This window comes from Phoenix dactylifera, unplaced genomic scaffold (assembly GCF_009389715.1).
Source record: "Phoenix dactylifera cultivar Barhee BC4 unplaced genomic scaffold, palm_55x_up_171113_PBpolish2nd_filt_p 001466F, whole genome shotgun sequence".
NCBI lineage: Eukaryota > Viridiplantae > Streptophyta > Magnoliopsida > Arecales > Arecaceae > Phoenix > Phoenix dactylifera.
In genome coordinates, this window is record NW_024068780.1 from 74,290 (window position 1) to 89,877 (window position 15,588).

Genomic DNA, 15,588 nt, shown 5'->3' on the forward strand with positions numbered 1-15,588 from the left:
AATATAATCCATATCCAAACCAATACATTCAATCAAGAATCATATAATATTATAAAAAAGGGCATATAACACCATGCATCAAATTCATAAATCAAGAATAATTTGACTCAAAAAAATTTTATAATTTGCTGATAAATCTAGAAAAAGGTTACATTACTTACCTTATGAGCGTAATCCAACTAACATATCCAATTAATTATGAAAATTCTTCTTAGAGCTTGATATCCAAAAATTATATTTTTTCTTAAAATTGCATCATAATATATAAAAAAACTTAAATTCTAACACCCTCATAGGGTAGACCAAGTGGGAGTGCCTGACACTCCGGTCGGTCCGATCAAAGTGAAATCCATTGAATCTTGCAAGGGTTAGGACACAGATAGTTTAATAAAGATCGAGACGATCAAATCTAATACAGTTTGGCGGGGTGAGGGTGAGGGCTGATAGCCGCCCAACGACTATGGATCAGGGCCATTCATTAGGGTCAATTCAAAATTATTCTGAAGAGTTTCTACTATATCTAACTATCCTAAAGAGAGTAGAGAGAGAAAGTCTAGATAGAGAGTGAGTCCACTAGAGAGAAAAAGTCCAACAAGAAATAATCTTAGTCCGAGTTCAATCAAGAGTTTGGCTTTGGTTGTCAATGGCACGATCAACCTAGATCAATCCAACATGTCTGGCCATAAATCAAGAGAGAGAAACTATATAGAGAGAGAATAAGAGACAGAATAAGAAAAAGAAAGCGTGGGGAAGAGAGAGAAAAGAGAACAAGCTTTCTCTCTAACTAAGAAAGAGGAAGGAAGAGAAAAAGGGTGGTGGTGGTGGTGCCTAGGGTTGGGGGACCCACAATCAAGCAATAGGCGGCTGACGATGTCTAGTGGCGGTAGCACCAAAATGGATCAAAATAGGAGTTCCGACCCCTTAAATCATAAAAACACAAGGCAAACCCGGCAATTGGACTCCTACCAAGGCCATAAGCCATTGTGGAGAAACAAAAGGAGGCTTCAATGACAAACATCAACAACGAAGCCCACCAGAAACAAGGAAATATAGACTTCATTTATGAAAACAAAGGAAAACAGGGCATTGCCCTTCTTGGCTAAATTTCAAAGATCACCGACCGGAATCTAGGTTTCAAAAGGTCTGGCAGGACGAGGGAGGTAGCTTGGTCGTGGCAGGTTCCTTATTGATTCTCTTGGTGGTGATTGGCATGGCGATTGTTCGAAGGCGATTGATGCTTGGAGAGAAAAATCGAGGAAGACACCAGCGGTGAACTTCGATCGAGGCCAGTTCTCCAGTGGGGCATGGAGCGGATGGAGAGAAGCTTAAATAGACCAAAGACTAGGGGCGGTAGAGTTTGAGGAGGACTTGTCCTCCTCTGCCGTGTTCAATTAGGGATCTGCCCTGGTTCTGGTTCGGATGGGCCGTTGGGCCGCATTCAGACACTAGGCTGGCCCAACAGGTCGGCCCAATAAAGCTAGGCCGCACATATACATTGGATTTTGAAGTTCGAAATAGGATGGTATAACCGACACTATAATGTTCCAATGTAAAATCTGCACCTATATAGATACCGAGATATCAAGACCTTGTATACTGGTAGACACAAATCCATATAGATGAATAATGACAATATTGTATTGACTATATTGACAAGTGTAGATGGTACTATATGTCGATAGATATTGACAATTTTTTATTTTTAAGCTACCGGTCAATTTCAGTATGTATAGTTAGTACTTACATTATATTAGTATCATACTATTTTGATGGAAAAAATGGTGGAAGGTTTGATATCACTTATTATACTATTGATATCACTTCTCTATATTGTAATTTTTTTAATTTATCTTTAATTATTTATTTTTGATTTTTTTTTTGTAAATTTTTTTTTCAAAATAAGATACTTTGGTGGGAGAAGGAATAGAAGATACGCCATTATTCTTTTATTTTATTTCATTTTTTTATAAACCTATCATAATTTTATTTTAAAAAAACTTGATCTCCAAACTTTTAATCTAATAAGGACTTTGACTGCAGCAAGACTAGAAAAGTTTTTTTTTAAAAAATTTACAATTTGCTTGACTCGGATTCTTGGCATATCCATGGGTCTCTATTCTTACGTTATTTTCAATTTTTTTCTTTTTTTTTCTTGACAAAAGGGGAAGGGGGAGGAAGGGACAAGCCCACCTCCGCGTAGCAGCCCCCACTGGGCCCCCATTCCGTCAGAAGAATGTTCGATGCGGACAGAAATGACCGTGTGTTGGGCACCCCGGCCGGTTTTACTCATACCCTTTCCATCCGTGGACCCGGCTTGTTATCCCTCTAGGCTCCGGCACGGTTATCCTCCGTGTGAGTACGTCATACCTGGCACCACCAAGGCTACCAGCCGACCAATAGTGCTTCTAGACCCCATGTCCAGGCGTGGGGCATTCGGTCTCCGAATTTAATCGACGCCCACGTATTTCGAATTTGGAACCATTTGATTAGAAGCAAACGCTCCGTTCCAACTGGGCTATCATTTTAGTGGCGTTATTTTTAATTTTTCACCCTGACCTGTTTGTCACGTTTCTTATTTTCATTTTAATTTTCATTTTTGCACCCTGTCCGGTTCGGAACGTGGGCTTCCGCTCCGCTCCAGGTCTACAATATTCCCTAGCCCTGGGATACACAACGCCATAGCCTATTCGCTCCCATCGCATCGCACCTTTTTTTTCCTAATCCGAAGCTCTCAACCCTGCGAAGTTCTGGTCCTCGGCAGCCGACGGCTGGACGGGCGGAACGATGGACGAGCGCGAGTTCCGGCGCCTCCTTGACCTCTTCCCCGTCGTCCGGCCTCGAAATTACTGCGTAATCTCATCTATTCTCTCATTCCATTACTTCGGGTCGTTTTCTCTCAAATCACCCCTTCTATCCTTTTTACTCTTTTTAATAGTAGTTGCTTCTCCAATTTCGGTTTTGTAGAAAAATTTCGTCATGCTTCTGATTTCTGTTTATAGATAAAATTCCCCAAATTTCAGGTTCTACCATCTCTTTTCTATTTTAACTTACCCTTTGTATGTTAGTTTGGTAGATGTGTCCGGAGCTTGGATATTGGTAGTTTCTTCTTCTCTTAAAAATAGATAAAATCATGGTCTTCAGATTTTACCGTTCATTTGATTTGGTTATAATATGTTTTATTCATTTGTCAGCTTAATAATTATGCTGATATCCAAATATCCAACACAACTACTATTTGGGTATGTTGAAATTTTTCCTTGATATTTCTTCTGCCTTGAATATGACGCGTGTGTTTGTGGTCTGGTTAGTTGATTGGTCGGTATTTTGGATCATTGTGTACGTGTAGTTAGCACATCAACTTTTTTTTAGCAGAAAATGTACAAATTATTAATGTCGTTTTTGCTAATGGAAACTTCAGACTAGGTTTTAGGAGAGATATGATCAGCAAAAAAAAATTCTACATACTTGTGTCAATTCTTCAAACATAAATTCAGATTCAACTCTAGAAGCAGCTAAGATTTCACTAGCATTTTCTAACTTATATTTGGTACCGTTTATCATAAGGATCTAGATATAAGGTGCTTTTATTGTGACGTTGCACTGATTGAAGCGATTAGTAATTCGTCTAGACTCTAGACATTATATTATATTATTAAATGTGGATGAAAATGTCTTGGGTCTTTTCGGTATCCATAAAGGGGACGAGGGCTTTGTAGGAACCACAAAGGTGATCGTGTGGTTGGAGTGTTAGATAAATGGAAGCGTGGAATTTTGTGGTTATAAAGATTTATTTTCCTTAATACCATGGTTTTATGTGATTGAGAATGTTAGATAAGATCATATGGACATGCATGATTCTCCTTAATTTCTTGTAAGACAGTATTAACAAAGTTATATCTATTCGTAATATTAAAGGGATGAAAAATTTGATGTGCACTTATTTCCATTAATACCAGAATCTAATGTGAATGAGAATATTTAGCTGAGACAGTAAGAGGGGGATGGCTCTCTCCAACTTCATTAGCTAATACATGTTGATATTATTTGTTTTTTTATTTCTTTTTCGTGAAATGCAACTTCTTTGGTTCCCTGCTTTTTCTTTATCTCATTAATCAACACATGCTTTTCATTCATATGCCAGGCTGACTCTGAACCATCAAGAGGATCTAATTCGCATTCACCACAGGATGAGGTATAGTGAATGTCTGCATTCCTGTTTTTTTTTTGGATTCGTATTACTGATTGCTAACCATGAAATCAAAAATTAACTTGTCACAACAGGTAGCAGACTGGAAAAATGCCAGGAATGAGATGGATGAGAAAGATGTTTCAGAAGGAACTGATAATGAAGGTATAGTAATGTTTATAACATGCATTCACTTTTAACTTGTTACTTAACACTAGGTGATATGTTGTTCAATTATGTGATAATCTTAAGAGCTTGTTTCTAACTATTCCAGCATTGATCTTCCTTTAGTGCTTCTGCATAACCACCTTTTAACATGTTCCTTTTGTACAGGTTTACAAAGTCTAAACCACTTTCTGAATGTAAAATTGTTGCATATCATGATGACACAATTAAAATATTTATAGTTAATCAAATATTGCTAGAACAGTAATCATAAGAAATTGACTAATGAACATCAGTCGCCCTTGTGCTTTATCATGTTATCTCGCCTCCTATGATGCTGCCATCTGTCTATCATCCCTCACCTCTTTGCTTGCAATAATCATTCACAACCTCTAGTCTCATACACACTTATAATAAACCACATTCATCCTTCCCACTCCAAAATTTCTTTTTGTTCCTTTCTCTCTCTTTGTATTCCTATTATACTACCCTTGCCCTTTTCTTGCCTCTCCCCCTACTCAGCTTTTATTACTCTATTCCATTTTCTTTTGTATTATGCCCCCATCATCATCATCATCATCATCAGATAACATAAAATCCATAGGAAGGGAAGTAGTAGCACATATATATTTGTTGTAAAATGGTTCTTTTTCCTTTTATATTAATGCATCTTAAATGCTTGAGACTATTTAGACATTATAATCCCCTTGTCCTTCTCATCCAGAAGTTCAACTGAAGTAAATGCATGCATCAGTGCTGATCAGTATTATGTTTCCTATTTCATTCTTTTATCATATTTTCTATGTATATGAGAAAACAATTACATAGTTGTCACCATGATATGGTAGTTGAAGTATAAAAGCTCTTTGGAGGAGTCTTATAATGGTTTAAATGCAAGAAATTGGAGTGTCAAGGCACTCTCATGTTGCCTTGATTCTGTTACTAATGCCTGCTGCAGCCTGCAGATGATTGCATCCAGGTTTAACTTTTCTTGTACATTTTGGGTTTTCATTGATGACTTGGAGCTACACATCTTCCAAAACGTAATCCATCTTCTCAAGCATATTAGTGACTTTCTAGTAATTACTCGTATGGCTTACATTATCCAAAATGTTGAGATGTCATGGGGGCATGAACTTATATTGAATAAGTTGCACATAGCAGTTACACTGGTGTACTGAATTTATGCTGGTAGGAGGATTATTGATGGTTAATTTTGCATCCTGACAGATACTTTTTGGCAAAAACTGAGGTTGGCTGCTGAAAGAAAGGTATGTTGTGCAATTTGTCATTGTAGCAGTTCTCTATTTCTGAAGGCACTGTTTTGGTCAAGATGCATGCATTTTTAGTGACATGCTCTTGACATCTAAACTACCATCTTGATATGCTTTTGTGTTTATTGCTATTAAATACATGAAAACTAGAAAACATGTCATGTATGCTTATAGATGTGTCACGTCATGCACCATTAAATAACAACCCCCACCTCCCAGCACCCCCCCTTCTTTTTTTTCTTTCTTGATGTACGAGAGGCAATCTGCACAAACTACAATAGCTGGAGACAACCACATCCATAGTATCAAAAATGCCTACGCGGTTAAACCACTGGGATAGTTTCCCTTTGTGGGCTCCAGAGACCCATCTCAGCTACCCGGTCGGCACTCTTATTGCCCTGCCTAAAAACATGTGAAACTCAAAAAACATGAAGGATGGTGATATCATTAGTATGAACTGGTCAAATATCTCATAGGGCTGTACATGAACTTGGCAAGTCTTTTGGATGAAGCCTGCATTTAAAGGCTCACTGCAGCAGGCTGAACTAAAATTTTAGGCCCTGTCTTGAATCTTCTGCATTGATTTTACATCACAATCTTGCTTCAGGTAAACAAGATGTGTTAACCTTCTAACTGGAAAAAGATTAAGTCACAGAAACAAGCATGTAGTGGAGTAATGTGCCACCCATATCGGCATAATTTTACCATGTTCGAGAAAATAAATCAATCCTTGATGACTTGATCTTGGTCTCATATTTAGTGCTATTTAAGCAACATCAGGAATGCAACTTGCGCTTGGACCTTGAGAAGCTAGCTGTCCATGTCTTGGCCTTTATAATTTTGAGATTTATCAGAACACCCTCACGTTACCCCCACTGGCCTTTAAATCCATTCATGTTTTGTATTATTCCGGGAACATGAAACATCAAGTCACATCAGCTTGGTTTATCCAAATTTTTATCACCTTGCATAAAAGGCTTGTCTTTTCATTTTTACTTGCTGGGTGAAAAATAAAACTTGATTGAATTAAAATGTGAAGTTAGTTTCCAATTTGAAAGCTACAATACATTCTTCAATTTTAAAGAGGTTAAACTGTCTATCTTCCTTTCTTTCCTCTCTTTATTCTTGTTCTACTGTTTCATCCTCTTGTACTCTATTTTTCTCTCTTTTCTCATGTTTCCTATTCATCTTACTAAAGCTTACTAACTAATTATACTCTCATTTATAATGTTTTAACTTTGATTACAATACTTGATATAGCAAATTAAGATTGTACTCACCACAACAAGCATTTCTTCTTCTTTTTAAACTGGATGTAATTTTGATTTTTGGAGGAAAGTTGGATAGATCAGCAAATTTTAGAATCCTATGCAAATCAAAATGCTATACCTTATTTCTTGGACAAGCGGGCTATATGATGGGGTATAAATAAAGACAAGTATGGGTATTCTAAGTCTGAGGAATCTTTAAAAAAATTTGGTTTTGATAGGCTACTGTTGTATATGCATTTCATACATTTTCTGGTAATGAGTGCAGAATTAATAACAATCCAAAAATTAAATGGGATTCCAAATAGTGAAATATATTTTAAAGGTATAGTAGCTCTCATGATTTCTAAGATTTGTTTAGGATATTTACTTAGTCCCCAACTCATATGAAGGAGTTCATGATCGGAGGTGACAAATTGCAATGGTTTAGACATTGAACCGACATCAGCACTGAAATTTGTGAAAACCATTATTTTTAATTCAAGCTCCATCTAGGAGAAAGCATTGGAGAAATTAGATTTTAGGCATCAAAAAAGAGGGAGGAAAAGCCACTAATAATTTATGCAAGCCTGATGAACTGCATATTAAGTAACCAACCACCAGCTGTATCTCAATTCCCCTGTTTGCTAGCTGACTTGCAAGACTTACTTTATAAACCCAAGTGGCTGCACTTACGTAAACTATGTGATCAGTAGAATATTGTACAATATAAGGTGGGAACAAGTAGTAGCCACTGGTTCACAACCACAAAAGATGGGGTCTAGGATGATGGCAAAGGTAAATAGGGGAATGGAGATGGTCAGACGGCAAAGTGCCAAGGAGTGACTTAAGGGGGGAGGGGGATTTTCCATCATGCTGGATTGTGCTCCTAGCATGTAAATGCCATATGTCTGTTTAAAAGCAAGGAGTTTGAGAATTGAAGAAAGCTTGGGATTGTTTTATAGTTTGAATCTGAAAATTGTGCCATTAAAGCTGGAAAGTCATCCATCATGCTCGTGTTTTTTGGTTTCAGCATGGGTTTATAGTTAGCTAGCATAGAAATATCTAAAATGTTTTAGTGGCTTATGAAGATGTGTAAGTAATCTTATCTGATTGAAATAAGCATATAATGGCACTACATATCCTTTTATATTGTCTTGTTGTATCTAATACATATTACTGAAAATGCTGCTACCATACTATATATCAAAAACTCAAGTCAACAATTGGTATTAAAGAGTTCTATGTTAAATATATTTTGCAAATGTCATTCAAAAAGTTTGTGGATAACTCAAATCTGTAGTCTCAAGATATCACTCTATATTCTTGTGCATACTGGTCGGAAATCTATTGTTATGGAGAGGTGTCGACTCATGCACAATTGATACGTATCTTTTCATGGCCTGTGATGAGTGGTCTCTATCATGCTGCAAGTCAACAAACAATATACACAATATTTTAGACTATAGTGCACCGATAATGTTTGCGAGGGCTTGCATTGCAAGTTCAGAAAAATCAAGCTCATTATACCTCATGCCTAGATAAGTCAACTCGTTCTTCCATGCACCAGTGTGAAACAACTACCAACCACTGTCTGAATGGAACTAAACCCAAAAGTCTTATCCCATTTATATGGGTTGACATTATGGAGGTACAATATAACAAGTTCTTAGAATCCCATATGACTGACTCTGAAAGCTTTTTTGGTTACAATTATCTGGCATACAGTTGTGCCAGTTACAGCAAGTAGTAAGATTCTTATATTTGGTTTGCTATGAGTTCATTTCAGTAATTTGTCGGCAGAAAATGTCGTTGCAACAACGACAACAGATTTACATCATATGGGTTGTCTGTAAGCTAGTTACAACCAGCTATTTACATCATAACCACATTTTCTTTAACTATTTAAAGATGCAGCCAACTAGACCCTTGGCCTAGTTATAGTATCAATTACTGTAATAGTGTAATTATGGCAACATTTAGTCTCAATTCCCAACTGCAAGCAAAACCCCATTTACCTGCAACCAACTAGACCCTTGGCCTAATATTTGTTCCTTTTTTAGGTCTTTGGGCAAGATTGTGGAACCTAGAGAACATGTGTTGGTTACTCATTCAAGGGTTATGCCATTGGTTTGGATGGGGCTAAAGTGAATTGGATTGACCAGGGTGGATCGGGCGGTGGGGGGTCACGGAAGTGCAGATGTTGGGGGGCAGGGGGCTTGGGGAGTGCGCACACACCGAGATCCATTAAGGGTGCATTTGGTTTGCGAACGGAATCATAATTAGAATCGGAAAGGCCATTTCCTCCGATGCATTTGGTTCGTAACTAGAATCTTAATCGAAATTGGAATGGAATTTTTGAATACTAGAAGAGAGTAGGGATTGATTTTGGAGGAATTGGGGCATTCCCATTCCCTCTTGGAATTGGAATGGGAATGAACCACCCGCTCTCTCCCAAACCAAACGGTTGGAATGGGAGTCAGTCATTCCCATTCCCATTCCCATTCCCATTCTAGAGTCCAACTCCTCCCAACCAAACATATCCTAAATCCTATATGTATTGACATGTTTCTCTCTTAGATTAGCATGCTAAGTTGCTATTTTTGTGCTTGGGGCATTGGAGTTTAGTATCCTAATTGTGGATTGCCATCCCCCTGATTTCACTCTCGTATTGTTAGGCCCCTCCTAAAATATTGGCCGCAGATATTTGTACACCAAACCTTATTTTGGCAACTGCTCTCAGCTAATCCAGATAAAGTAAAAGGAAATCTCATCCTTCCTCTCCAGTCCCAATTTAGATTTAAAAACTTCCACTTCCATTATTCAATCTCACGCTCGCTCGGACACCATATAGAAGTCTTTTCATTATGTACTTACCATATATGATACAAGCTATTTTTGAGAAAAAATATGTGATATGAACTTCATTATAACAGTCTTGTTTGGTACATTTTTATTGTAACGGTTTTCTTTGGGTATGTACATCCTTCATGTTATCACTCTCTTACCTTATGTCTAGGAGAGGGAGAGTAAAAGTACATAAAGAAGAGTATTTATCAAATAAACTCTAAAGATAGCTATATCCAATTCTTGGTCCTTCTAAACCCTTCTCTCATTTTCTATGATTCAAAGGTAACTCTTTTGTCCATTTACTTAATTGTATCAATATAATATTATATTTATTCGTCTATGTATTTATGCAATTATACAATGCCACAGGGTCAGAAGATAATTTTCTTTATTAGTTAAATATGTAATTGTCAATGAGGATCCATAAAGCCAACCCCAAATAGTCAGGAAAAAGGGCTAGATGGTTATCGTTATGAAAAAATAGAGTTTCGTCAATTGTAGTGTATGTCATTGCCTAATTAATCATGTTAAATCTATTAAAATTATTCATCTACCATCTATACTTCCAAAGAACTATGAGAAGAATAATGCACTAAATAAAATTCTACAAATAGGTTTTATTGTTATTGGTTGGTATTGAATAACTTCTTAAATACTTGATATTGTTGTTACCCCCTCAACCCCCCAAGAATGCGTCCCTAGGATTGATTGAATTCAGATCTAGAGACAACACAAGAATAACCCAGCCCAGTGTCAAACAAAGTCATTTGGTTAATGCTTGTACTAAAGATGGATCCATTTTAAATGTAGATTGAATTTTGGTTATATGAGAAATTCGATTCAGTAAAATTAATACAATATTTTATTTCCCCCTAAGATCTTCTACCTTCCCCAAAGTAAAGAACAGAATTGTATTAAATGCTAGGATGTAAATGAGCTGAGCACAAGGGAGCCAAGGCTACCTCAAGCTCGGCTCATTTTACAACTAGGACAAGCTTGAGTTAGCTCATTTAATTTCGAGCTAAACTCAAATTGTTCATAAACAACTCTTCTAAGAGACCTAGTGAGAGCTTGAGGTCTTCCAAAACAATAGTTTCAATTTGTAATGATAGTTAAAATGATATAGATATATAAATTACATATATATTCATCTTTCGTGCTAAATCAAGCTGAGCTTGAGGTGAGCTTAGTCTAGCTCTAGCTCTAGCTCAACTTTCTTGCTAACCAAGAAAGCTGAACTCAAGCCAAATTTCGAGCTGAACATGCACTGGAACACAAACAGACCCACTTGTTTGACAGCCCTATTAAATGGTAACTTCAATAGTTTCTTAGCGTTAGGTTGTGTGGTTAACTATTGCAACATTGGTTGTAGAAGGTGTCTCGAGTCAACTAACCAAATCAAGATTTGGCTTAGGTTTGAAATTCTCTGACCAAGTTAACATTTAAAAACCTAATTGATCAGTAGTATAAATCTTAAAACTGAGCAAACCAACCAATATCAGAATGGAGCAGGCCGGGATTCAAGTTTTTAACCCATTGAATATGATGTTTTAGATTGTGCTGAAACCAGATCCCACCCAATACAATTTATATAGAAAATTGGAACCAATTTTATGCAATTTTATGGCCCAAGATGAGAAATAATCTCCTTTATAAGAAAGGATCATTAAATTTACTAAGGAAAAGAATGGTCAAATTGAAGTTTATTTCCTAATAAAAACATAAAACAACAAGATCCTTCAAAAGTCACCTTGTCATATATAGTTCCATGTTTAGAAGTAGCTGAAAGTGGTGTTGCATGGATTAGATCGGAGGAGACCTCTATTTTACAACAAAACAAAAGTTTAGCAAAAGAAGAAAATGAGAAAACCATATTTCTGCTCATACCTTAAATTGCTATCTAGTTGAAGTTGACCCTCATTGTTTGTGTGATGGCATCATTGCCTTAACATTTCACATTCCTTCTATTATGTTAAGGAGCTGATACATGTGCTGACATAATACCGTTGAGGTTATAAGCGATAGGCAGAAAGACGAGAGGTATATTTCAAATTGTGGAGAGACATCCTTATGACAAGTTTCTTAGGAAATATTCTAATTTTGGAGTTAGCGAGAAATAATCTTTCTTTAGCCACGTTTCATGGCCGATTTTCATTTCTTTCATCCTTGTGCTCATTCGGAGTGTTAGGTCAAGCAGAAGATAATATCACCCTCATTTATATTTTAGTTCTCACTGTGTTTAATGGGGGATCATTCCTTCTTGAGCCTTCAAACTTACTGCCTTAACATAAAACTTACTGTTATCTTTGTGGTTGATGCTTGGATTTTGTTTTGAGAGTTATGTGTCTGATAACAGTATTGGTGCTTTGCAGGCCTCACTATGACAGGCATGGCATGGTATGCAAGCCTACAAACTACGAAGTGTTAGTAACTGAAATTTGTTTAGTGAAATGGGATAACAGACCTGTCCTAGGGCACCTAGCTAATAAACTGAGTACCTTTACCAGCTACCCGTAGACTATGGATGTCAAGGTGGTAGTTGGTGGAAAAAGAAATGGTAGAAGAAAACAAGCTTAGCAAGAGCCACAGACACTGTCATACAGACCACATGTTTACAATAGCATCATAGCCATGGTATGCCACACCAATCTGTACATATCGTATTAGGCATATACCGTACCGTAAGGGTATCGAATTTATACATGATACATGTGGGGTGGGGTATCGAGTATCAGTATACTAAATTGACCACGTACCAGGCGTACGGACATTATACCAAGATGGTACTAGTATTGGGTCCGCACCAAGAATTTGAACCTTGCTAGGAACACATTAGATAAGTAACCCAAGAGATTCTGGTACTATTAATGATCAATGCTTGGTCCAAGCCTCTCGTGAAATCCTACTAAGACTTTTCACTTCTTTCTAGACTAAGCAATGGACAAATTGCATGGCTATTTGCTCTCTTTCCTTAGGAGGCTGTTCCTTTTACCTATGATACTGTAGTAAAAAAGCTTGTATAATCTTTAGTTCTTAATATAGGCAGCCATCTAATGTGACACTTCGAAAGGTCATTGGATAAACTAAACTAATGGTCTCGACTTCCGCTATTAAGTGCAGTTATACAAACCTACTTAAACCTTTAGAATTCTAACATAAGAAAACACAATGGTGATTACATGTGTGCACATGAGCATGCACTATTGCATATGCTTGTCTTAACTTCTCAATGGAGCTGATGAAATGTTAATATTTGTCCAATCTGGACATGTATTTGCTCTTCACATTAGAAAGAGAAAACTAGTTAAATGCCATTTCGAGATTTCTGTCGTCTTACTGTTCAATGACTTCATCCTTATGCAAAATGACCACTTATTACTTAACCTACCGAATCAACCATCTCAAGCAACTTGTTATCTTACGACATTCCTTAGAGAGGACATTGAACCATTAGTATGGCCCTCCAAATTGGATTAACCATAGTGTCACTGGTTACAACTACTATAAGAAAAGGGCATCTAGTGCACGAGGCTCCCCTCACTATGAGGTTTCAGGAGGCTCAGATGTATGTAGCCTTATCCCTACATGCGGAGAGGCTATTTCCGTATTTTAAACCTATGACGCTCAGGTCACAATGGAACAGCCTTTCCATTGTGTCCCTTTGGTTAAACTACTATACAAATATAATTAACAATTTTTGACCTTACATTCATCTGCTTGAAGCATGCAAGGACTTCTGGTGCTCTAGATACACCTTTCAGAAAAATTGAGGGCATAATATTGGTATGTGTTAAGTTCACTAATATCTTTTATGTGCTATGCATGCCCTTTTAAGAAAAACTGGGAGAAACAAATATGGGAGTGTACCAAAAGGTTTTCCTTTGCTTTTGTTTCATAAAGCACAGACCCGCAACTTCTCTATTTTAGCCTTCAAGTATCCGGCTTCTTGTGCGCAACTCCAGGCATTTGCATTATATATGGCTGATGAGGCAGAAAATAAAAGGCTTAAAGAGTCAAGATGGTCTCTGCATTCTTGTCACAATCTCTACACTTCACGACCATTTTTAATCTTCTGTGGCTGCTTTCTGGACCTTTTCCCAATTTATCAAATGAGTCACCTTTGATGGAAATTTCAAGAAAAGTCTCAACATGTAACGTATTCCTATGGAAGTTTTTTCATGATAATTTCCATTATGGGAAGCAGCTTGCAGAAGATATGCCACTAAATTCTGAAATATTTTATGTCAACCAATTATTATGAATCATAACTTATAAATTACAAAAGCACAATAAGAGAAGCAACTAAGTATATTTTTTTATTAGTAAGGATAAATTAAACTAGTTCCTTTATCTCAAAAGCACTACCCTTAGATCATGGTTATGGTAATTGGTGACATTGCATGTCCATAACCTGGCTGAGCTATAATATTAGTGCATGTGGTGAACAAAGTAATAATATCTGAGGTAGTTTAGTGAATTCGTATACAAATGTATAATCCTTATTCAAAATTTCAAATTCCAAGTGCTGAAAGGACTGCTGAGCAAAGAACAAGAATTCTTTACATATCATGCATGCCAACTATTTGTAGTTTTCCCCCATTTTTATCGTTATGCTATTCTCTCATATATTGTAGACACTGCAAAAGTGATAGAACACATCTATTCATTGTGCTATAATTGAGAACATATTTTTAATCCTTCAGGTGGGACCAGCAAAGGCAGAGCAGTTCTGCAAGGCCTTTCAAAAGGCTCATGAGAAACTTGTATGAGTCACAATATCGTATTTTTGTTGGACTCATTGTTTATCTTCTTCCCTCTCTGTTGTTTAATCAGATTATTTGATTCTTTTCCAGGTGTATGAAGAATTAAGTTTAGATGTTGCTCAAAGATTCATGAATGCTGAGGGAAAATGATATGGTAGATCTTGGTATACCTCAAATGAAGAGACTGCGTCGATTTGCATGACATCCTCTGCTCTCTGGGTAGGAAATTCAGTGTTGAAAGAAAAGGAAATTGACAGTAGGAGCTTTATGATGGTGGTATCACATTGACTGGAATGCTTCTGTATTATTCTTCATCAATCAATACCTATTTGGTGTTTGGTAAGACTTGTAAAGTTAAGCAGAATTGCCAATTCTATGTTGTAATATAGCTATATCCTATGGATGGAATGTCATTGTTTTGTCGGAACAAGCATTGGTCAGTCCAAGTATATGCTCTCCTAAATGATGTCTTCTATAGAAACATGTGAATTCCAACCTAATGACTGATAAAGCTTGTCAAAGTTTGTGGGATGCTCAACCAGCTCATATTAATATGACTGCAATGTTGAATCAGGATCTGCAATGTTCTGGATGTTTGTTTTTTCTATTTCTTGGAGATATTAGCATATCCATGTACTTTGTTTCACTAGATCTTTATTTACTCCAAAAATTTGTCTACTCTTCCTATTGGTGACTTACCTAGCTGATAAATAGAGAATGGACCATAGAAAAATCCAAATGCACGAAATCGGTTCTGTTCTCAGATTCTCATTGGTCCTTACAAAAATCCTGCAAATTCAGTGTTTGATGCTGTAACACAATGGGTGTGATGCTGTGTTGTTAAAACGGCAAAGCGGCCAAGAATTTCACCATTCTTCGCGCGGCTAGAAAAAATCTCCGCATGAATAGCTCCTACAAGAGAACGAAGCAGTTAAAAGGAGTTGAAAAGTGGATTTTATAAGCATAAGCCAGTGAAGGTGGCAATATCTTAGGCATTCATAATCCATTCGATAGGGTGAGTATTGATAACCTTAAGGGCCTGTTCTTTGGTGGACAAATATCATGAAATAGTTGGTCCTTTTTTATTTTTTTTTGCTGAAGTA

At 36.9% G+C, this 15,588-nt stretch overlaps 1 protein-coding gene across 1 annotated transcript; it reads left to right on the plus strand.

The window, feature by feature from the left end:
- The first annotated feature begins 2,618 nt into the window (after positions 1-2,618).
- LOC103713277 lies at positions 2,619-15,058 on the plus strand. Its single transcript, XM_008800147.4, has 6 exons — positions 2,619-2,850; positions 4,142-4,192; positions 4,282-4,351; positions 5,582-5,622; positions 14,426-14,485; positions 14,576-15,058. The coding sequence occupies exons 1-6, from the start codon at positions 2,785-2,787 to the stop codon at positions 14,633-14,635; spliced, it is 348 nt and encodes a 115-aa protein (XP_008798369.1). The 5' UTR covers positions 2,619-2,784; the 3' UTR covers positions 14,636-15,058.
- Positions 15,059-15,588: the final 530 nt, after the last annotated feature.

Excerpts from the sequence above, each read along its gene's own strand:
- LOC103713277 (XM_008800147.4), top strand. The coding sequence starts at position 2,785 with ATGGACGAGCGCGAGTTCCGGCGCCTCCTTGACCTCTTCCCCGTCGTC. Across the intron at positions 4,352-5,581 it reads AGAAGGAACTGATAATGAAG|ATACTTTTTGGCAAAAACTG; the intron begins GTATAGTAATGT and ends GCATCCTGACAG. Across the intron at positions 5,623-14,425 it reads GGTTGGCTGCTGAAAGAAAG|GTGGGACCAGCAAAGGCAGA; the intron begins GTATGTTGTGCA and ends TTAATCCTTCAG.